At 43.0% G+C, this 25,182-nt stretch overlaps 1 protein-coding gene and 1 long non-coding RNA gene across 5 annotated transcripts in view; one reads left to right on the forward strand and one right to left on the reverse strand.

Annotated features, from left to right (window-relative positions):
- Positions 1 to 4,381, forward strand: part of JAKMIP2 (janus kinase and microtubule interacting protein 2) — a 113,780-nt gene extending 109,399 nt beyond the window's left edge. For both annotated transcript variants that reach the window (XM_056574866.1, XM_056574865.1), the window contains one exon: positions 3,946 to 4,381. In XM_056574866.1, the coding sequence (XP_056430841.1) occupies positions 3,946 to 3,966 (21 nt within the window). In that variant the 3' untranslated portion in view covers positions 3,967 to 4,381. The remainder of the gene's footprint in view (positions 1 to 3,945) is intronic.
- Positions 1 to 25,182, reverse strand: part of LOC130369516 (uncharacterized) — a 131,114-nt gene that overhangs the window by 73,552 nt on the left and 32,380 nt on the right. Inside the window, exon 1 of one of the 3 annotated variants that reach the window (XR_008892796.1) lies at positions 12,642 to 12,732. The exons of the other annotated variants lie outside the window; for them this stretch is intronic. This is a non-coding gene — a long non-coding RNA (uncharacterized LOC130369516). Of the gene's footprint in view, positions 1 to 12,641; positions 12,733 to 25,182 lie in introns of those variants that run through there. 3 annotated transcript variants of the gene reach the window in all.

Here is a 25,182-nt window from a genome sequence, read left to right on the forward strand (position 1 = left end):
ATCTCCAGGGTTTTCAGACAATGGTTCAAAAAAGAGAGAAAATTTAGGGGAAGTTGTGAAGGGAAAATAGGTTCCAACTCAATATTAGCAAGGTGTACCTTATAAAGTGGCCAGTAAGTGTATGTCACAGTTGTTGTGTATAAATGGCACCAGGGATGTCATAAAATTACATATCACTAGCAAAGTAACAGACATATCACTTTGTATTATCATTTTTTAAAGGGGTTATCCAGGAAAAAACTTTTTTTTTTATATATCAACTGGCTCCAGAAAGTTAAACAGATTTGTAAATTACTTCTATAAAAAAATCTTAATCCTTTCAGTATTTATGAGCTTCTGAAGTTAAGGTTGTTCTTTTCTGTCTAAGTCCTCTCTGATGACACCTGTCTACGGAAACGCCCAGTTTAGAAGAGGTTTGCTATGGGGATTTGCTTCTAAACTGGGCAGTTCCCGAGACAGGTGTCATCAGAGAACAACCTTAACTTCAGAAGCTCATAAGTACTGAAAGGATTAAGATTTTTTTAAAGAAGTAATTTACAAATCTGTTTAACTTTCTGGAGCCAGTTGATATATAAAAAAAAGTTTTTTCCTGGATAACCCCTTTAAGTCTTTTCTTTGGTGGGAATAAATAAACACTGAAAAATCTGTCTTACTTACCAGAACAACCAATCAAAGCTCAAATTTTACCAGACCTAGATGAGATGTGAATACTGCGCTGAGATTGGTTGTTATGAGAACGTGAGACAGATTTGCTGTTAGTCATTTATTTCCTGTCATTATTCATTGTGTCTCAATGCCATGAAGAATAAACTGGGGCCAAACCGTAACGCAGGTGTCCTAAGGCGAGCTCAGGGAGGACAGAAAGCTCCCGTGGAGCACAAGGGCTATATATACAGTGGTCCCTCATATTACAATATTAATTGGTTCCAGGACGACCATTGTATGTTGAAACCATTGTATGTTGAAACCATATCTCTATGGAAACCTGGTAATTGGTTCTGAAGCCTCAAAATGTCATCCAAAAATAGGAAAAAGTGAGGATTAAAGAAAAAGAAGTAGATAACTAATACAGATAAAGCAAATCCTTCCATATAAAAGTAAGAAAGATCTGCTGGGAGCTGTAAATCACTGTCTATGTCAGTGTTTCCCAAACAGGGTGCCTCCAGCTGTTGCAAAACTACAACTTCCAGCATGCCCGGACAGCCATCGGCTGTCCGGGCATGCTGGAAGTTGTAGTTTTGCAACAACTGGAGGCACCCTGGTTGGGAAACAATGGTTTATGTAGAGGAGGGGGTCTTCTTCAGGGTCCTATACAGTACACACAGTGTCCCAAATGGAGCCACCCTTACTTAGTGTCCAAAAGAGCAGCTAACCCTGGCACAGGTAAGGAGTACTACAGAACTTGTAGTTCCTCCCTGTACTGTAGGGGGCGCTACCAGACAGCCAGTCAGTGCAGGCACCTCAGTAATACAGGTGATTTACCAGTAAAATGCCCATTCTGATTGGTCAGTTCCTCCAGTTGTGACATGTTTCACAGATTTGGACTGTCCGTACATTGTATGTTGAGTCTGGTTTCAAGTTACGATGGTCCAGAAAAAAACATTGTATGTTGAAACTATTGTATGTTGAGGCCACTGTAAGTTGAGGGATCACTGTACTAATTTTACCTTCATTTCTGGGAGCAGCTGCAGACAGTGGGCGGAAGTTATTATTGTAAGTGTAGGTGAGCGATTTTTGACCACCTTTATTTTGTGTGGTGCTAATGTGTACGTGCGGCAAATCTATTCATTTGTGATAAATTTCATGAAGATACCCCTTTTCTGAAATTTCACTTTAGGCTATGGATTTTTATATTTTTTATATAACGTAAAGGAAATGTGTCACCAAATTGTGTTTCCTGAATAGAGACAGAGGCTACATTTTTTATAAATCTTCTTTTTTTTTTTTTTTTTATGCTTGACAATTCTTAATTTCAGTTTTTTATACATTATTATAGGGACAAGCATCTTGCCTGAGCTGTTTTTAATAGCATTTAGAGATATGCTGTACAGCATACTGTACGCAGCAGACAAGACCTGTCCCAATCATATAAATTGGAACCCTTACTGGGCATTCTCTGTAACTTTAAAGGAAAACTCATCCTGTTCACACACACTAAACCTAATACACTGGGTTATAGGGCGGGTGAACAGGAGACTGATGCAGGGTCTCTGACTAAGATATGTACCAGCAGCCTGGTGCGGGGTCACTCTGAAGGCCTGCTTCTTTCTTTGGTGAATTGCGCACAGGAGGCGGGCCCGCCAGGCAAATTTGAAAAGTCATGTGGCAGTGGTCATGTGATCGCTTGCCCATGAATATTCAAATTCACCCGGTAGGCCCGTCTTCAGTGCACAATTCACAGAAGAAAGAAGCGTACCAAGTTGCAGATTCATATGTCAGTCAGAGACCCCGCATCGGTCTCCTGTGTATTGGGTTTAGGGTGGGTGAATGGGATGACCGTTTTCCTTTATCTAAGGTCATTCTACAAAGAGGTGGATGCCAAGCTTCAGCTATTGTGAATGGTGTCATATCTATCTACTGGCGTCACATTTCACTGTACTCCCATTTTCTTCTTGCACATTCCCTTTTTAAGCTGCACTTGTCTTGATATAGCATTAAAGGCAGGGCTCAAGTTCTGCAGGAACGCATGGGAATGGAGTTCCTGCACTTGTTCCACAGCAGGAACACTGTTCCCATTATCAGAAGTCCTGTAGGACCAGCCCTTGAGTGAGTTTCACACTTTTTTTCTCAGGACTTGACCCCTGATTTAAGAGAATGTGTCATCAGCATCACCCACACTAACCTATTGTGATAGGCTTGTAGTGCAGGTGATGCTAATAACAAGTTCTTACTTCCATTATTCCTATTTTTGTGTTCATACCAATGAAGCGGCTTGGTGTACTTGGGGCAATTCCAAGCCCTGAGTGCACCGCAACATCCTTGCACTCGGGACTTAGGAACACCCCAAGTGCACCAAGCCACTTCGTTGGTATAAACACCAAAAGAGGAATAACGGAAGAAAGAAACCACAGATCAGCAAACTGTAATAGTAAATAGGTAAATATTTTTCAGTAAACATAGAGGTAAATATTTTCAAACACATAAGCCCAGATTTATGGATCAGCTTGATACCAGTACTGTCTGCTTTTACCTATAGAAAGCAATCATAGCTCAGCTTTCATATCTTATCGAGCTCTGGTAAAATGAAAGCTGATCTGTGATTAGTTGTTAATGGAAAACCAGAGCGTTTTAGTTTCTGGCAGATTGATAAATCTGGTCCTGTGTGTCGGCTAAAATTAAAGGGGTATTCCACTTATCAGCGTTTGGAACAAACTGTTCCGCACACTGGAGCCAGCACCGGGAGCTTGTGATGTCATAGCCCCGCCCCTCATGGCATCACGCCCTGTCCCCTCAATGCAAGTCTATGGGAGGGGGCGTGGCAGCTGTCACGCCCCCTCCCATAGACTTGCATTGAGGGGGCGGGGTGTGACACCATGAGGGGGCGGGGCTGTGACGTCACGAGCTCCCAGCGTCGGCTCCAGCGTTTGTTCCAAACGCTGAGCAGCAGCAGACCCCTTTAAGCTCCTCCCATGAGGAACAGCAATAATGGCATATGAGAGGAAGAATAAGATTGGACCAACTATGAAACCTGTCAGAGCAACCAGTTTTTCTGTCAGTTTAGATAAAAGTTCTGAAGCCCAATTAATCCAATTAAAATGTCTTGACACCAAAACAATTATATGGGTATTACTATATATATATATATATATATATATATATATATATATATATATATATATGTGTGTGTGTGTAATCGATCTATATTTCAGTTTCTGCTACATTGCATTGATCGTTTGATATCTCTGCATTATATAATAAAACATCTCTTCTCTGCCTTGGTTTCAGAGTTCTAGGAAATATGGATAAGCCCTTGCAAATAGATCAATGCTTCCATATTTGTGGAGAGGAGAACGCTGTTTACACCTGCACTGCAGCGACAGACACAAGGCCTTAGAATTCCAAGCCATTGCTCCTTATCTGCTATGTTATGTTGCAGTGTGACTGGCCTGAAGTCACAGTATACATGCTGCACTCAGTGGAAATGTAAGCGCTTATTCTACAAGGAACAACAAACAGGTCAATAGAAGAATGCATCTTGGGCATAGAACCAAAGCTAAGAAACAATCTACTCCCTGCTGTGCAGGGGAACAATATTAATGTAACACCATATACCCAATGAAGGAATTAGGAAAAAAATATTAGCTGCAAATGGACAAAGCCGGAGACGTACCTCCCCCCCATCCCACCCAGGTTATTTACAATAAAATATTCATTGAATACAGTCTGGTTTACTTAATACAGGGATGTTCTTTGTCTCAACTCAGGAATAGTGACACCTAAAATGTAACTGTAGTATGGTGCGTGAATGGGAGGATTAACCAGTATAACACTGACGACTTGCTGGGCACCCATTTTTTTATTCCAGCATGTTAAGCATAAGAATCAAAGGCATGTACCAGCACTGTGTGGGCAATCTATATTAGGTTGTATTGAAGGCTTTGACTCGTCTATTGAACAGGCATAGTGATAGAACTGTGTATTGATGAATTAAACAGTATACAAGTAGTAATGAACTTTAACTATGCACCTGTGATGATACACCTAGATTATCATGCAGTAGATACTGTAATAGAATGATAGGAATAAATGTGTACATACTGCCTTATGGCATTGTATGAAAAATTAAGTATCCTGACATTTGGAATTTGACATGTTGAACAAAGCTGGTCATAAACGGTAGTGAATTGTGGGGAATCACACTAAAATCTGGTGTGTATGGGGCAGCCCCATACACATTAGGATTATTAAAGGGGTACTCTGCCCCTAGACATCTTATCCCCTAGCCAAAGGATAGGGGATAAGATGTCTGATCACGGGAGCCCACCGCTGGTGATGCCTGCAATCTTGGCTGTGGCCCCCCAGACATCCGGTACACGGAGCGAAATTCGAGCATGTTAAAATCCAACATGCTGTATTCTTATTCCCCCCTTAAAGGGGTACTCTTCCCCTAGACATCTTATCTCATATCCAAAGGATAGGGGAAAAGATGTCTGATCGCGGGGGTCCCGGCAGCGGCACCCCAGACATCCAGTGCACGGAGCAAACTTCGCTCCATGCTGGAAGACTGGCGATGCGGGGTGGAGGCTCGTGATATCATGGCCCCGCCCCCTCAATGCAAGTCTATGGGAGGGGGCGTGACGTCCATTACACCCCCTCCCATAGACTTGCATTGAGGGGGTGTGGCTGTGACATCACGTGTGGGGCGTGGCCGTGAGGTCACAATGCCAGTCATCCGGCATGGAGCAAAGTTCACTCCATGCACCGGATGTCTGGGGTGCCGCAGCCGGGACCCCCTCAATCAGACATCTTATCACCGATCCTTTGAATAGGGGATAAAATGTCTGGGAACGGAGTACCCCTTTAAGGGGGGTATAAGTTGGGCATGTTGGATTTTAACATGCTTGACCCTTTAATCCCTAGAAAATAGGCAACCCCAGAGCTGTCGCAGCCACTCGCCTCTCCCTATAGCAGTAATCATGCATGCTTGGTTGATCTAGGCATGCATGTCTATGTGTAGATTAGGGGAGTCAATGGTTAGCTAGTTCAGCCAAGAGCTATGTAAAGTTTATGGCCAGCTTTAGTTCAAAATGGCAATTTGCAGTGCCTTATGCTTAAAATCTCAGAGCCTCCATATACTGTGCCGGAGACATGCAATGTATACCCATGAATGCATACATAGTTCTGATAGGGGACGGATACTGCAAGCAGCCTGTTCCTTTTGCTTTAGAAAGAGGCGTTGTACATTCTCAATTGTGAAATGCTTCTTACATATAGCAATACATGTTATTAATTGTAAATTGCCATTCATTGAAAGTGTCCTCAGAAACTATTCCTAGAGTTATCACACATACTGTATATAGAATTATCCTGACAGACATCACTTTGCTCCAAGAAATGCCATATTACCGTCACATTAAGTGAACTGAATACTGCTAAATATCGTACACTTTGTATCACAATTTATCGGATGAAACAAATGGACGCAACCTACAAACTAGGTTATAAATACGATTCATCTGTTGGGAACCACCATGACACCCATCATGTGTCACACACTGTTCAGGGGAGCCAAACCATGGATCCCTGTTTTTTTTTTTTTTTTTTAGATTTTATAAAATAAAACCTGTACAGACAACCGCCATTTTTAGTAATAACCATGTAAAACCAAAATCTACTAGAAAATAAGAAGACCAGGAACTCAGCCGTCCCAGTATTAGGGGTGACAACCCCAAAAGACTCATACTGTTAATGCTTAGTGCAATACAATATCCTCTAGGGAGACTCCTAATTCCATTGCTGTTCTTATTTCTTCCATGAGGCTGGGAACACCAAGCAGAACCGCTTATGTTTAACCAAGTCTGTTCCTACTTGCGCGAGCTGTACATATAGCATTCATGCACTTTTTGGTTTCACACATGCCTCTTCCAATGAAAGTGAAGTCCGCTTAAGAACCAAGGTGAAGTAAGCATGCTGGTGTACTCACAGAGGAAGAAGAATGAAGCATGAGGTGTAGAATGCTCCCAAATAATTCATGGACCCCACTGTCCATACTGCAAGCTTGTAAAGTGATATGCTACAAGAAAACGTCATTGAAGCTGGACATTTCCTTTGTAAAGCACTGACATTTCACTTGTGGGACACTATCCGATCCACAATCATCATTGATTGGGTTTTCTAATGAATCTCCATCTTGATCATCCCGGGAAGCTTTCCAGTACATATACGCATCCAGGCAATATTCACAGAACTGGTACCACAGTGTCTATACTGCTGGCGAGTCCATATATTGTATTTGTGAAAAATAAGAATGTACAGAATTCTATAACTGGTGTATATAGTAGGATACGTTACTGTAGCCTATACAAGTGTACTTCCTCTTATTACGGAGATGACTGAAATGGTTTGTCCTGCATATTAAACTGTACAGTTTTGTTTTCTACTACTCTGACAGCATTTATATATTTTGTCTTTTTATGATTTCCGTGACTATTTGTACACTTAACCTTGTTATTGTCAGCACACGCTTATTTGGATCAGTATTACATAAATCTTTAACATGACCAAAAAATGAGCCGTGATGGGGACGAATATTTTACGTTTCATACAGACAAAAGGCGTTATACCTTATTGTGCGCATCAGCTGCTTCTCATCCACCCAACCTGGTACCTGAGGTCTTCAATCATCATGAATATGACTCTTTTAGCTGTATTTAGACATTACAGTGCATTATTATTAGATTACATTTTATATGGGACTGTTTTATGGTCACTTCTAGAGATGAGCGAACTTACAGTAAATTCGATTCGTCACGAACTTCTCGGCTCGGCAGTTGATGACTTTTCCTGCATAAATTAGTTCAGCTTTCAGGTGCTCCGGTGGGCTGGAAAAGGTGGATACAGTCCTAGGAGACTCTTTCCTAGGAATGTATCCACCTTTTCCAGCCCACTGGAGCACCTGAAGGCTGAACTAATTTACGCAGGATAAGTCATCAACTGCCGAGCCGAGAAGTTCGTGACGAATCGAATTTACTGTAAGTTCGCTCTTCTCTAGTCACTTCATGTTGATGCAGTGAAACCTCTTTGAAAACACTGCTCAAAAATGGTCTTCTTAGGGGGTGATCTCCTCGAGATACCACCAAAGGTATGTACAATAGGCGCAGTAAAAGAAGGTGACCTGGAGTTATCAATCTTGCTTTCTTTTGCATCTTGTGGATGACTAGGTGAATTTGAGAATGCACTCTGATACCTACACATACTATAGTGGTCTCTACCGTTCCTGGTTCAACAGCAAACAGTGTTACAACCATTTTTACACCACCAAAAACTGCAATGAAACTGCTCACTGATTGAGGTCACATTTCAGGACATTTCTGTATAGATTTTAAGAAAATATATATAATTATATACACACACACACAAAATCCAGAAGGACAGCACAACCAAATAAAGGTAAATTGTTGATGGTGCTTGCAGGTATGTGCGTCTTATTGAGGGACTCGGGATCCATAAAACGTAGATAGCCACAGCCACAGGTAGTTCAAAAAAAGTGTAAGTTTATTCCATATCCAGGGTTAAAAAAGTGCTATATCTTTCAGCAGCGTCTCGCCGTCATTTTCAAGCATCATATTCACACAATGGAATTTTCAAGCAGAATTCAGCAGAAAAGTTCTGCTCGGAAATTCTGTGGCAGCAGAGTCCCCATTGTTTTCAATGGGATTCTGCTGCATCGTGCACATGACTAGTGATGAGGGGCAGGGGCCATTTTTGAATTTGCGTTATTTCACGAATATATAGACGAATATTTGTCCTATGTTCACGATATTCGCTATGTTCGTTCTCTTTTTTTCCCATGGGAAAAACGTAATGAAATTTATATAGTGTGCATGCGTGAATATATCTTTCAACTAACACTATACCCTACACTAGAACTAGAGATGAGCGAACTTACAGTAAATTGGATTCGTCACGAACTTCTCGGCTCGGCAGTTGATGCCTTTTCCTGCGTAAATTAGTTCAGCCTTCAGGTGCTCCGGTGGGCTGGAAAAGGTGGATGCAGTCCTAGGAAAGAGTCTCCTAGGACTGTATCCACCTTTTCCAGCACCGGAAAGCTGAACTAATTTATGCAGGAAAAGTCATCAACTGCCGAGCCAAGAAGTTCGTGACGAATCGAATTTACTGTAAGTTCACTCATCTCTAACTAGAACCTATCTAACACTAAATATCAATCCAGTTTATAATTTGATTTGCTTTTAGAAAAAAGCACAGCACAGACAGTGTTCAATCTCCTCTCACAATCACATGAAACTGTAAAAAAATAAAAAAAACGCTGCTGGGAAGAATCTTATACAGTGACCCCCTGACCTACGATGGCCCCGACATACGATAATTTCAACATGCGATGGACTCTCAGAGGCCAATGCATGTTGAAGGTAGCATCAACATACGATGCTTTTGTATGTCGGGGCCATCGCATAAACGACTATCCAGCAGCGCAGACTGCTTCAGCTGCCGCCGGATAGCCGTTTACGGTGCCCCGTGTGGTCCGCTGACGATCACTTACCTGTCCTCGGGGCTCCGGCGCGTTCTCTTCGGGATCCCCTGCATCGTCGGCGCTCTCCATCGACATCATCACGTCGCTGCGCACGCCGTCCCGTCATCCAATAGGAGCGGCGTACGTAGCGACGTGATGGCGGCGACGTGAGAGCGAGGATGCTGGGGAAGCAGAGGCCTTGCCGGAGCGTCGGGGACACCACGGGGACGCGGAGACAGCGATGGACGGTGACATCCAGGGCAGCGGTGACGAGCGGTGATGGTCCAGAGCGGAGGGACAGGTGAGTACAACTTCCTCTACCAGTGGTCTTCAACCTGCGGACCTCCAGATGTTGCAAAACTACAACTCCCAGCATGCCCGGACAGCCAACGGCTGTCCGGGCATGCTGGGTGTTGTAGTTTTGCAACATCTGGAGGTCCGCAGGTTGTAGGCCACTGTCCTATATTTTACATCGCACGGATCCCTCAACATACGATGGTTTCAACAAACGATGGTCCGTTTGGAACGGATTACCATTGTGTGTTGAGGGACCATTGTATAGTGAAGGGGTGGGCAACTTTCCTATTGGTTGCTAGGGATGTTGCTAACCTCTGGTAAAAGTATTTGCATCCTTCTCATTGGCCCACAAGCTAAAAGAAAAGCGGGATCAGTGTCCTCTGGAAATGCAGATATTTGCGAATATTTGCATATTCCCACATACGAAATATTCGCGCTTCATACCGACTCACACAGTAAATAATATTGAAGCTTTCTTTGGACCACAAGCTGGAAGCAGGAAGGGATGATCACTTTTATTTTTTTTACACAGTACACATTAGAGATGAGCGAATTTACAGTAAATTCGATTCGTCACGAACTTCTCGGCTCGGCAGTTGATGACTTATCCTGCATAAATTAGTTCAGCTTTCAGGTGCTCCGGTGGGCTGGAAAAGGTGGATACAGTCCTAGGAGACTGTTTCCTAGGACTGTATCCACCTTTTCCAGCCCACGGGAGCACCTGAAAGCTGAACTAATTTATGCAGGATAAGTCATCAACTGCCGAGCCGAGATGTTCGTGACGAATCGAATTTACTGTAAGTTCGCTCATCTCTAGTACACATCATTGTTGTGATGTGTACTGTGAAGAAAAAAAAAGAATATTAGTCATTACAAATATATAGCGCTATATTCTAAATATTCGCGAAATTGCGAAGTGCCGATATTCGTGGTAAAAATTAGCATTTCGAATATTTGCGCTCAACACTACACACATCGGAATCCACAGCAGATGTTATCACCATGGAAATTCCAATTCTGCTATCTGCCAAAAGAATGAACATGTTCATATTTTCACTCAAAACCACTTGAAAATGTATTGCCGTCTATGGAGACATTTCCGAGTAGCTCCTTCAGAACACGCTATTTGTGGAATGTCATGTGACATAGCCTTATACTTTATTCAATTTTTTTTTTTTTATACCCAATCAGACCCTTGTACACTGAGATGCTGGGCAATCCCTGTATTTAGTTCTGTAGATATAATAGAAATTTAAGACTATGTAAGGCCCCTTTCACACTACAGGTATCATCCTGCGGTTATTTTACAATAATGGATGAAAAAAAACGGATGCAATAACTGATAATAACGGATGATAACTGATGACCATCATCCGTTATTTTTAATGGTTTTTTTTTCTTAAAAAACCTGATGTTGTTCATCCGTTATCATCCATTACTACCAGTTACATCTGTTTTTTTTTTATCAGGTTTTTAAACCCTATTTTGTAAAGCTGTACTGAGCTTGCTCAGTACAAAAAACGGATGTTAAAAAAATCTGACAAGAACTGATGATAACAGGTTCGACTCCCCAAGTCACCTAAACCGACCCTCCTATCTGTCCTTCCCGAAAACATCCCACGTTCATGTGCCCGTTTGCTACACTTCTTCCTGCTAGCAGCCAGGACAGTCATACCCAGACTGTGGAAGTCATCGACACCTCCCTCACTCTCATCCTGGCTTAAGGAAGTTTCCCACCTTCACAGAATGGAGGAGTTACTTGCCGACTCTCGCCACCAAATTGACAAGTTCTATGCCATCTGGCGACCCTGGTCGGAATTTATTTCGTCTAGCGACTTTGAAACCCTTCACCTGGGAGATTAGGTTCTCCTGGAAATTTCTACATGGTCTTTCAAAACCTGAGGTGGATCCTTGAGTTGCCCGGGAGTCGTCGCAGCCGTTCGTGCCACACGGTATTTATAATTCTCACACTAGACCTGTACCCTCTATCGTTCCTCACCCCTTCCCATGCCCTTTCCCCTCCCCTCCCCCTCCTCTTCATCTCTCACTTTCTCCTCCACTTTTTACTCTCAACCTTTCCTTTTCCTTTTTCTTATTTTTCTTACTTATCTCCTTGCATTAGTATTAAATCTGCCATGGAAAGGCCCACTGTATACGACTACATACCTCATCCCGAGTTTACAAATCGGAAACCCCTCCATCCGACCCCTCCGTGGGTTCTCACTAAATTGATATAGTATGTGGTCGTCTGCACCTCTGCCTGATCACCCCTCTGAGCTCCTGCAGATTACAGAGAAGATAGGCGTTGGAGCGCCGTTCCAACTAGTTACACATTACAGTTTTGTATTTTAGTTACATTGATAGACAGCTGTATCTGATGTTTCTGCCTTCTAGATACTTATGGGGATTATTCCTTTTTGAGAAATGAGCAGACGTTATAATAACAGTGTTCCGACTGATGTTTTCAACTAGTGCTTGAATGTATTTAACTCTTATTAAAACTTCAATAAAACATTACTTTGAAAAAAAAAAAAAAAAGAACTGATGATAACAGATGTTTTTTTTTAACATCCGGTTCCCATAGACTTCAATGTAAAAATTTTTTGTATAACTGTTTATTTAAAGAATTTTTCCTTTTAATACAGAAGAAAAATACGTCATGTGTACAGTGAGCATGAGTACTTTACAATATATAAAGCAAAATTCGCAAGTATAAAATTTTAACATCCGGTTTTTCATCATTTTCTTTTACGCCGGCAAAAATAACTGACATTACTAAAAAAAAAAAAGGACATACCTGATGCAAAAGGGTGGTCAAAAATCCTATTGACATGAATGGGATTTTTTGACGGCCGTTTTCAGGACTTTTTGCCGGGAGTAAAACTTGAGGTTTTTTACAGGATGTAGTGTGAAACCTGTAGTGTGAAAGGGGCCAAAGATAAGAAATCTCAAAACACATACAATATTCCTATATGTAAACTCAAATTCTGGCTCTTTTTTTTAAGCATGTATCCTTTGGTAATTTTAAAGTGTAGAGACCGGTACACATATGCATCTTATTATTCCTATTATTATATTATTAGTGATGTACTTTCTATTCACAGAACATTGAAATACAGGAACTGCTCTCAAGCTTCCACATATAACCACGTACTTGGTATTCCTAGCGGCACTTCCATAGCTTAGCTCACAGTTGCCATGGCAATCCAGCACAACTCCCAGGGGGACCGATTGGACATGGCGGCTACAAAGGCACCGTTTGTTTCACACTGATCATTGACGGTTTTGCCTTTGTATACAGAATTTTGTTTTCAATTTCTACCAACTTCCACCAGGGGGCACTACATCTACTGCCATCAACATTTAGGGTTGGGTCAGTAGAAAGAAAAAAAAATCCTCCCTTGTGTAGTGTTCTAATTACAGTGTTCACTAAGAATGTGAACGGCTTTTATAAATGTGTCTGTTACGTACAGTATCAACCCATTATATGCTTCTTTTTATCGTTAATAGGACATTCTCCTAAACCTAGGAAATCCCGACCCGTGTCGTAATAACAGGCAATACTTAAAGTCTAACATTCATTTTATTTCATTTTTTATATTTTTCCATTGTTAGAAAAAGCAGATTCCTAAAATATTTTAAAATGGATTGCGCTTTTTGTCTGCTGTGAAATCCTCTCTAAATACTAACATGTTATATTACTTCTATCTTATACTAAGATCATTGATATTCTAGCATAATATTTCCCAACCAGTGTGCCTTCAGCTGTCCGGGCATGCTGGGGGTTGTAGTTTTGCAACAGCTGAAGGCACACTGGTTGGGAAGCACTGTTGGAGGAGATTTCCCTGTTAGCATGTATAATTACAAGGAAGTAATATAATAGCAGTATTTAAAGGGGTACTCCGCCCCTAGACATCTTATCCCCTATTCAAAGGATAGGGGATAAGATGTCCGATCGCCGGGGTCCCGCTGCTGGGGATCCCCACTATCTCGGCTGAGGCACCCCAGACATCCGGCGATCCGGGGCGGAGGCTTGTGACGTCATGCCCCGCTCGTGCCGTCACGGTCACACCCCCTCAATGCAAGCCTATGGGAGAGGGCGTGACGGTCGTCATGCCCCCTCCCATAGATTTGCATTGAGGGTGCGTGGCCGGGACATAACGAGCCTCCGGTGCTGCACCCGACGCTCTTAACGAATGCCGGGTGCAGCAGGGAGATTGTGGGGGTCCCCAGCGGTGGGACCCCACGATCAGACATCTTATTCTCTATCCTTTGGATAAGGGATAAGATGTCTAGGGGCGGAGTACCCCTTTAACCCCTTAAGGACTCAGCCCATTTTGGCCTTAAGGACTCAGACAATTTAATTTTTACGTTTTCATTTTTTCCTCCTCGCCTTCTAAAAATCATAACTCTTTTATATTTTCATCCACAGACTAGTATGAGGGCTTGTTTTTTGCGCGACCAGTTGTCCTTTGTAATGACATAACTCATTATATCATAAAATGTATGGCGCAACCAAAAAACACTATTTTTGTGGGGAAATTAAAAAGAAAAACGCTATTTTACTAATTTTGGAAGGTTTCGTTTTCACGCCGTACAATTTACGAAATTCCGCAATTCCGCACAAATTTATTTCAGCAAAGTTTGCAGAAAAGAAATGCGGAATTCTGCTGAAATTTAGGCAGAATCTTGTGTTCTTTAACCCCTTAAGGACCAAGGACGTACCGGTACGTCCTTGGTCCTGCTCTCCCGATATAACGCGGGGTTACATAGTGAAGCCGGGACCCGCCTCTAATAGCGCGAAACGCCGATCGCGGCGCCGCGCGCTATTAACCCTTTAGCCGTGCGCTCAGAGCTGAGCCGCGCGGCTAAAAGTGAAAGTGAAAGTTGCCTATGGGTCCTATAACACTGCAAAAAAAAAGTGAATAAAGATCATTTAACTCCTCCCCTATTAAAAGTTTGAATCACCCCCCTTTTCCAATAAAAAAAAAAAAAAACACAGTGTAAATAAAAATAAACATAAACATATATGGTATCACCACGTGCGGAAATGTCCGAATTATAAAAATATATCATTAATTAAACCGTTCGGTCAATGGCGTGCGCGCAAAAAAATTCAAAAGTCCAAAATAGTGCATTTTTGGTCACTTTTTATATCATTTAACGATCAATAAGTCCTATCAATGCAAAAATGGTACCGTTAAAAACTTCAGATCACGGCGCAAAAAATGAGCCCTCATACCGCCCCATACACGGAAAAATAAAAAGTTATAGGGGTCAGAAGATGACAATTTTAAACGTATTAATTTTCCTGCATGTAGTTATGATTTTTTCCAGAAGTACAACAAAATCAAACCTAGATAAGTAGGGTATCATTTAATCGTATGGACCTACAGAATAAAGAGAAGGTGTCATTTTTACCGAAAAATGTACTACGTAGAAACGGAAGCCCCCAAAAGTTACAAAACTGCGTTTTTATTTTCAATTTTGTCGCACAATTATTTTTTTTCTGTTTCACCGTAGATTTTTGGGCAAAATGACTGACGTCATTACAAAGTAAAATTGGTGGCGCAAAAAATAAGCCATCATATGGATTTTTAGGTGCAAAATTGAAACAGTTATGATTTTTTAAAGGCAAGGAGCAAAAAACGAAAATGCAAAAACGGAAAAAACCCCGGTCCTTAAGGGGTTAAAGGGGTACTACCGTTTTATCCTTTACAATTTACGGTAAAAATGACGTGTGTTCTTCATTTTGAGGGTCAATACGATTAAAATGATACCCATTATTACATACTTTTATATTATTGTTGTGCTTAAAAAAAATCACAAACTTTTTAACCAAATTAGTACGTTTATAATCCCTTTATTTTGATGACCTCTAACTTTTTTATTTTTCCGTATAAGCGGCGGTATGAGGGCTCATTTTTTATTTTGCATATAAACAACTTTTAATACATTTTTTATATTTTTTTTTTTATAAAATGTATTAAAAAAGTAGCAATTTTGGATTTTTTATTTTACGTTCACGCCGTTAACCGTACGGGATCATTAACATTTTATTTTAATAGTTCGGACATTTATGCACGCGGCGATACCAAATATATCTATAAAATACATTTTTTACGCTTTTTGGGGGTAAAATAGGAAAAAACTGACGTTTTACTTTTTTATTGGGGGAGGGGATTTTTCCCTTTTTTTTTACTTTTACTTTTACATTTTTTAACATTTTTTTTTACACTTGAATAGTCCCCATAGGGGACTATTCATAGCAATACCATGATTGCTAATACTGATCTGTTCTATGTATAGGACATAGAACAGATCAGTATTATCGGTCATCTTCTGCTCTGGTCTGCTCGATCACAGACCAGAGCAGGAGACGCCGGGAGCCGGACGGAGGCAGGAGAGGGGACCTCTGTGCGGCGTTATGAATGATCGGATCCCCGCAGCAGCGCTGCGGGCGATCCGATCATTCATTCAAATCGCGCACTGCCGCAGATGCCGGGATCTGTATTGATCCCGGCACCTGAGGGGTTAATGGCGGACGCCCGCGAGATCGCGAGCGTCGGCCATTGCCGGCGGGTCCCTGGCTGCGATCAGCAGCTGGGATCAGCCGCGCATGACACGGGCATCGCTCCGATACCCGCGGGTATACACAGGACGTAAATGTACGTCCTGGTGCGTTAAGTACCACCGCACTAGGACGTACATTTACGTCCTGCGTCCTTAAGGGGTTAAAGGAGTACTATGGCGCTTTTTTTTTTATTAACTCTCCGTGGCCGGGCTGCAAAGTGAAACAAAACAAACTTTAACTCACCTGCCTACGTTTCCCCGTTGCTCTGATGTCGGTGTCCCATTCTCCGGTGCCTGTCTTCTTCCGCTTCCTGTGGGTCGGTGAGTCACGCTGCTCTCGGCGTATCACCCGCCGTAGCAATGTCCCACTGAGGCTGGTGATACTCTGAGAGCAGCGTGACTCACCGACCCCCAGGAAACGGAAGAAGACAGAGACCGGAGAACGGGACACTGACATCGGAGCAACGGGGGAACGTAGATAGGTGAGTTAAAGTTAGTTTTGTTTCATTTTGCAGCCCGGGCACGGAGGGTTCATAGAAAAAAGTCACAGTACTCCTTTAAGCATTGTATATGGATTATAAAAAGGGCGGTGTATGGAAAAGAATTTCCAGAACGTACTTCTTTGCTTGCATTCAGCTTTGATATGACGCATGTCTGGTTAAAGTGTTACTCCAATTACAGTGTTTTGCCAGTCTTAGGCTATGTTCACATGGCGAAATCCCGCAATTCCGCACAAATTTATTTCAGCAAAGTTTGCAGAAAAGAAATGCGGTATTCTGCTGAAATTTAGGCAGAATCTTGTGTTCTTTAAAGGGGTACTACCGTACTATCCTTTAGATAGGGGATAAGTTGCCTGATCGCGTGGGGTCCCGAACATCCGCTCCGTGTCTGATGATGGGGCCAGTGATCGTGACATCACAGCTCCGCCCCCGTGTGACGTCACGCTCCGCCCCCTCAATGCAAGTCTATGGCAGGGGCGAGACCGCTGTCTCGCCCCCTGCCATAGATTTACATTGAGGGGGCGGAGCTGTGATGTCACGATACTCTGGCCCCCGTGATCGGCAGTCATCAGACCCAGAGTGATGTTCGCTCCGGAGCCTGATGAGAGCAGGGTGCTGCGTGCGAGATCGCGGGGGTCTCCAGCAGCGGGACCCCGCGCGATCAGGCAACTTATCCCCTATCCTTTAGATAGGGGATAAGTTGTCAGCACGGTAGTACCCCTTTAAACACAGAATTCTGCCGAAATTCAAACCCCAATGAATCCGCCCACAATTCCGTAAAATTTTAAGACAGGATTTTAAGACAGGTCTTTTTTGCAGAATGCGGAATTGCCGCCACAGAAATTGAATGGAACAGCGGAATCCCATTGAAGTAATTGGGCAGTAAATTTTGGCAGAACTTCAGGCGGAAATTCCACATGTAAATTCCGTCGTGTGAACATGGTCTAACAGTATAAAGCTTTACTTGCCCCTAAAATGAAATTTACCCGAGCAAGACAATTCTGAAAATCTCATTTGACCTGCCACTGAAGCCTAGGAATGAACAAACTGGGACAAGATCCACTTGGAAGTAATTCTAGATAATACTACAATCACCTACATAATACAATGGGGAAATGTCAGACAGTAGTTTAAAGTGGAGCTGTGGCCTCTCCTGACTTCACTTTTTTAGCTAATAATGGTGTTCCTAGTAAAATACAGTAACAATTTTGTTATTCCTTCTTGAATTGACTGGCTATGGTTATTCCTACTTGAATTGACAACTGGGTGTCTCTAATTGAGAGTGTGTTCCTACAATGTCTGAGACTCTCAGCTTTGATTGGATAGTGTTGGGTGGTGGCTAACTGGGGTGATGGCGTGTGTGTAATACTGGTGGGGTGCAGTGACTGGAATAAAGTTTGTGACGCCAGGGTAGTGTTGACCTCCACACTCCAAGGGTAGTAGCTTCCTGGGCCAAGCGCTGGCGTAGTAACGACCACAGTTGCAGGGCTACGGAAACTACTCAATTTTACTGTTAGTGCAAAGTTCGCTGGAGAATGCTTCAGGGATCAAAGTTGCTTCAAGGCACTATGGGACTTGTAGTTGTCGCTGACTGACTAGCTTCTTGCTTGCTGAGTTATGGACTGATCTGGATTTGATTGGGTAGCTTGTATAAGACTTAGGATCTGACAAACACTGATTCTGCTCTCCACTTAGGAGGCTTTCTATACTTTTTATCCTATTGTTTGAGAATAGGGTCCGTGGGCTCTCTTGGCTCTTCTCCCCACTGCAGACTTGGTTCTGACTTGCTGGATGACCTGGTCGGTGGGATCCAGTGAAGGGTGCGGCAACTTGATTTCCTTAGGCCTGTCTTCATATGGTGAGATACAGGTCCACAGCAGAGGTCCGAACTCCACTCTCCTCTTTTCTCTCTCTTTCTAGATTAACTCCAGACTAACTAGCTCCTCCCAGTCTAGCCAGACTTAGGGGAGCAGGGCAGCAGCCCTGATTGGCTGAGGCAGACATGTGATATTAACCCCTTAGGGCACAGTAAAGCATAAAGGTGCATTAACAGTACAGTATATTGCAGTGCAATAAATTGTACATTTAAACCTGAGTAGGGGGCCCGAAACAGACACGCTAGGTGACAACTACCTGACAGGTCAGAAAGACAGGTATGTTCTGCACCGGGTAACTACAGTTATACTGTGTAGGGCAGTGTTTCCCAATCTTTTTCAGCTGAGGGCACCCCTCGAAAAACATTTTTCTGCAGGGAACCCCTACCAAAAATTTTCAAGAAAAGACACAAAATGGCTAAAAATAAGCAATGCACAATATATATATATATATATATATATATATATATATATATATATATATTTATATTTAGAAAACCAGTAGAACACAGCACTCCAAAGTAAACTTGCAAATGTATTCTCTCATAGCAGCATACAACGTTTCAACTCCTCCTGGAGTCTTTTTCAAGCATGTGAAATGATAAGTAGTGCTACATGTGAAATGATAAGTAGTGCTGCAAATATATATATAGCGAAGAGTAGCACACCTTATAAAAAATATCTCTGGTGCAGGCAGCCAAATGGGCCCTGGTCCCCAATGTAGAGAGCAAAAAGCGGTTGCAGCACACAAAATAGGTGAAAAAATGGTGGTAGCTTTAATCCATGTTGGCTATGTAAATGACCATTTACAGATTACAGTGCTGCAATATGCAGTGGTTCATAGGTGATGTCTTCTCTGATTGGAGTCGTTCACTTTCCCTTTTCTTCTCCATAGGGAGAGATCATCCGGCACTTCTATTAGGAGTACAATAGCTCCGTGAATGAGCTTGGTGGTGGTGAATGGGAGCTGGGTTTCGTCAGCTGGTGGTGGTGAATGGGAGCAGGGTTTCGTCAGCTGGTGGTGGTGAATGGGAGCTGGGTTTCGTCAGCTGGTGGTGGTGAATGGGAGCTGGGTTTCGTCAGCTGGTGGTGGTGAATGGGAGCTGGGTTTCGTCTGCTGGTGGTGGTGAATGGGAGCTGGGTTTCATCAGCTGGTGGTGGTGAATGGGAGCTGGGTTTCGTCAGCTGGTGGTGGTGAATGGGAGCTGGGTTTCCTCAGCTGGTGGTGGTGAATGGGAGCTGGGTTTCATCAGCTGGTGGTGGTGAATGGGAGCTGGGTTTCCTCAGCTGGTGGTGGTGAATGGGAGCTGGGTTTCCTCAGCTGGTGGTGGTGAATGGGAGCTGGGTTTCGTCAGCTGGTGGTGGTGAATGGGAGCTGGGTTTCCTCAGCTGGTGGTGGTGAATGGGAGCTGGGTTTCATCAGCTGGTGGTGGTGAATGGGAGCTGGGTTTCCTCAGCTGGTGGTGGTGAATGGGAGCTGGGTTTCCTCAGCTGGTGGTGGTGAATGGGAGCTGGGTTTCGTCAGCTGGTGGTGGTGAATGGGAGCTGGGTTTCCTCAGCTGGTGGTGGTGAATGGGAGCTGGTTTCGTCAGCTGGTGGTGCAGAGCTATCATAGGACTAGTTCATTATAGCAAACATGTAGAAGAAAAATGCATTTTTCGCATGGTATATACGCTTCGTCAAGGAGGCTGGAGACATTGGGGGAGATTTATCAAAACCTGTGAAAAGGAAAAGGTGCACAGTTGCCCATAGCAACCAATCAGATCGCTTCTTTCATTTTGCAGAGGCCTTGTTAAAAATGAAAGAAGCGAGCTGATTGGTTGCTATGGGCTACTTTTCCTCTGGACAGGTTTTGATAAATCCCCCCCAATGTCTACAGCCCCCTCCCCCCCCACACACACACCTTCAACCCCTCCCCTACACACAATGGAGGGTATTCATTCAACAGCGGTGTAGGTGAACATATTTTTGCCCCATTAATTCATGTGGTGGAAACTGTGTACCTGCACCAGATTTATTACAAGGCGAGGGCAAGTGTTAAGTCTGGTGCTGATCACATTTCTTACTACTTACTTACACCACTTTGTATGGTGCCCCTCTGCGACTTTCTGTGCGACTTTTTATCCCATGCGACAAAATGTGTGATTTTTTTTGTTTTTGTTTTATAAGGCAAGTCAGGGGTGGTGTAGATTTGCAACAAATTTTGCACAGTTGCGACAAACTGAAAAGTCGCATATCGTGAATTCCTTACCACTACATGATGTCAACTGAAATCTTGACTTGGTATGTTCTTTTAGAAAAACCTTCTACAGCAAAAGTCACAATGAAAAGTCTCAAAACATCATCTGAGACAAACTGTGAGACAAATGTACACCACAAAACCAGGGTAAAACCAATGATAAATCCCCCCCCAATGTTTCCAGCCTCTCCTACACACAATGGGGGGTATTTATCAAAGGATTTATGTTTTTTTTTTCAGGTAACTTTGGCGCAATACTTTGGCACAGTGTCTTTTTGCGCCATAGTTTGGCGAATCTTCTCCACTGTCATTTTTACAACTTTCTCAAAATCACATGGTCCTGTGTGTGATTTTAACTTTAGTCAGTAATTTATCATTTGCGGCAATCGATCTTTGGCGCAATTTTGCACCTTTAGGGGGTTTTTTGGGCGCAAATCACCACCAAGAAATTTTGCACATGGAAAACACACTTAGCAATGTCAGAAAATGTAAAGGCGTCAAAATACATAAAAAAATTTTTTTGTGAAAGCAGCGAAGCCTCCAGGGCTGCTCAATACTATCCTGCGACATAGTTGTCTCTGAGGGACCTTCACCTTCCATTGAGCCAGCATTGGACATGGCCCCACACAGGTTCAGGAAAGGTAAGCACTAAAGCAGTGGTCTCCAACCTGCGGACCTCCACATGTTGCAAAACTACAACTCCCAGCATGCCCGGACAGCCAACGGCTGTCCGGGCATGCTGGGAATTGTAGTTTTGCAACATCTGGAGGTTTGCAGGTTGAAGACCACTGCACTAAAGTAACCAAAAAAATATATATAAAAAACTACTCAAGTTGAAAATAAAATCCATTTCACATGGTGGCTATAAACCCCACAAAAGAAAATAACTCATGTCGCCTGCTGATATACTGCAGGAGGGACCCCGAAATGGCCGCTCTACAGGGTAAAATATGCGTCCTCTGTGGCGGTAAGTTCTGTGTAAAAGGCGCTGTGAACAGCTGATTTCAACATTTGAGCCAAAATTACTAACAACTTGCACCAAATGCTAAATTTGGTCCATGTCCACGAAAACCTAAGTGAAAAAAAAAGGTAAAAAGAAACTGTCAACAGGCAAAATTGATAAATACCCTCCATTGACTCCAGCCTCCACCACATACAATGCCTCCAGCCCCCCCCCCCCCCCACACACACACACAATTGCCAGACACAATGTGCTCTTTATTATGATATTGCCACACAATGTGCCCTTGAATATAATGCTGCCACACACTGTGCCCCTGAATGTAACACTGCCACACACTGTGCCCCTGAATGTAACACTGCCACACACTGTGCCCCTGAATGTAACACTGCCACACACTGTACCCTGAATATAATGCTGCCACACATTGTGCCCCTGAATATAATGCTGCCACACAATGTGCCCCTAAATGTAACACTGCCACACACTGTGCCCCTGAATGTAACACTGCCACACACTGTGCCCCTGAATGTAACACTGCCACACACTGTACCCTGAATATAATACTGCCACACAATGTGCCCCTGAATATAATGCTGCCACACAATGTGCCCCTGAATATAATGCTGCCACACACTGTGCCCCTGAATGTAACACTGCCACACACTGTACCCTGAATATAATGCTGCCACACAATGTGCCCCTGAATATAATGCTGCCACACAATGTGCCCCTGAATATAATGCTGCCACACACTGTGCCCCTGAATATAATGCTGCCACACAATGCCCCTGAATATAATGCTGCCACACAATGTGCCCCTGAATATAATGCTGCCACACAATGTGCCCCTGAATATAATGCTGCCACACACTGTACCCTGAATATAATGCTGCCACACATTGTGCCCCTTAATATAATGCTGCCACAAAATGTGCCCCTGAATATAATGCTGCCACACTTTGTGCCCCTGAATATAATGCTGCCATACAATGCCCCTGAATATAATGCTGCCACACAATGTGCCCCTGAATATAATGCTGCCACACAATGTGCCCCTGAATATAATGCTGCCACACAATGTGCCCCTGAATATAATGCTGCCACACAATGTGCCCCTGAATATAATGCTGCCACAAACTGTGCCCCTGAATGTAACACTGCCACATACTGTTCCCCTGAATGTAACACTGCCACACACGGTACCCCTGAATATAATGCTGCCACACACTGTGCCCCTGAAGGTAACACTGCAACACACTCTACCCCTGAATACAATGCTGCCACATAATGTGCCCCTAAATATAATACTGCCACACACTGTATTTCATACTATAATACTACAACACACTGTGCCCCTGAATATTAAACTGCTGCATCCTTTGCCCCAAAATATAACACTGCCATAACACCTTTCCCTATCTAACTAATCTACCGAAATCTGACATTTCCATTTCGTGTGCTTCTACCATAACTCCCGGGCAGCAGGATCGCTATCTTAGAGTTATCCTAGACTCTGATCTGTCTCACTCCCTATATTCAATTCCTTTCACGTTCTTGTCACTTGCACCTTAAAAACATCTCCAAAATCCATCTTGTTCCGCACTGCTGAAATCGCTAAAACTCTCATTGTTGCTTTGTTCAATTCTCGCCCCTGACTTTTGTAACTTTTTACTAATAGGCCTTCTCTCAACTGTCTCTTCTCCAGTCCATCCTAAGTGCTGCAGCCAGACTCCTCTTCCTCTCCAGCGGTTACACTGATATTTTCCTCTGTGCCGGTCACCACACTGGTTACCAATTCAGTCCAGAATACAGTACAAAATCCTCACAAACAAAGCTCTCCCCAGTGTTGCACCTCCCTACATCTCCTCCCTCATCTCTGTCTACCATCCTACACGTGCTCTCCACCATCTTCTATAATAGGAACCTCTCACACCCGAATCCAAGACTTTGTTCCTGCTGCACCAGTTCTCTGGAATGTGATACCCTAAACCCTTACCATCTTAAAACTTAGCCTTTATTAGAGATTGGTATTAATAAGATCCCCAGTACACAGATACAAAAGGTCAGGACAATTCACAGGTGAGTATAAATCTATGTACTATTCCACCTGGTACAAGCAACTATTAAGAATACAGGGGAATGAGGCCAACTACCCAGGAAGCAGTACCAGTGTAGTAGTCAGCAATCAAGGGGATTGATGACTTTAGTGATTTTCCTTTGGCGTTTTTCCCTCATCTTCGTTTTTCAGCAGTTTTGGGTTCAGTTGCAGTTTTCCAAAAACATAGGATGTTGAGACTATTGAGTTTTTTTTTTTTTTTTTTTTTTTTGACTTTTGACTATTTTTTGACTTTTGACTATTGGGGCATTTCCTCCCCCCCCCCCCCCCCCCCCCCATCGCTTCAATAGAAAGCTTTGAGTCATATAATGAAAGAATCACATGGTTTGTTTATAATAAAATTGTAAAAAACGCAGAGGAAAAATGCCGAAGAGAAAACACCAAAGACTTAACCCCAATATTTAATATTTAAAAAAAAAAAAACTGCGTCTTGGAGGTTCAAAATAACATGGCATTATGTTTTTTTTATGGCATTTTGTTTTTTTTCAGGTCAAAAGAACAGCAGAAGAAAAAACAAGTGGAATCCTTGTCTAAACAGAGAACAAAGAACACAATTTTGCACATTGTGCGCCAAAATTAAAATGGCACAGAGGGGTGGGGGGATGTTAGCGGAATAGGGCAGGATTGGACAAACATGTGGCACACCTTGCGCGAGCGGGCGAGAATAGAACACACCTTGGGCGGCAGTGGTCAGAAATCCAGCGGGAATGGGAATTAAAAAAAAAAAACAGTCCCACGCAGGGCTCTACATCACAATACTGTTCTGCAACGTTTGATAGTCTTGCCAGCTGACATGTAGGCAGTTTAACGGTTAAGCTTAAACTTTCCTTTCTCTGAATGTTTTGCAATGTTACCAGCAAATGCTGTCGCTACTGATTCTGATTCTTGCAAATAATCTGTGGTTCCCCTCCTTTTGCTTAGCTGTACACATTCCTACAATTTGCACATATGAAAAGGATTATTTGTCATAATTCTCTTATATGATTATTCAACAAGAAAACAAAATCAGTTAAATATTATAGTCCAGTCTTTGAGAAAAATCCCCCACAGCCCCGCGCATTCTGCACGCCATGACAGAAGCCTGTGCGGTTGGAATAATTGTTCTTGGTAATAACATTAGTCTGCATGCTTCCCAGTAATGAGATTGAAGGCTTCTCTACTAATGAACAGTCCACGTCTCATACAGCCAGTAAAGTAAGATTTATGATGTCTGTGACATTTCATAATAAAGCTATTGTTAGGATTCGGCAGGCTGGATGTGGATCCTCTGTGTCAGCGAGGGATTGGCGTGGACCATGTCGGTGGACCGGTTCTAGGTTGCTACTGGTTTTCACCAGAGCCCGCCGCAAAGCGGGATGGTCTTGCTGCGGCGGTAGCAACCAGGTCATATCCACTGGCAACGGCTCAACCTCGCTGACTGCTGAGAAGG

This window comes from Hyla sarda, chromosome 4 (assembly GCF_029499605.1).
Source record: "Hyla sarda isolate aHylSar1 chromosome 4, aHylSar1.hap1, whole genome shotgun sequence".
NCBI classification, from domain to species: domain Eukaryota; kingdom Metazoa; phylum Chordata; class Amphibia; order Anura; family Hylidae; genus Hyla; species Hyla sarda.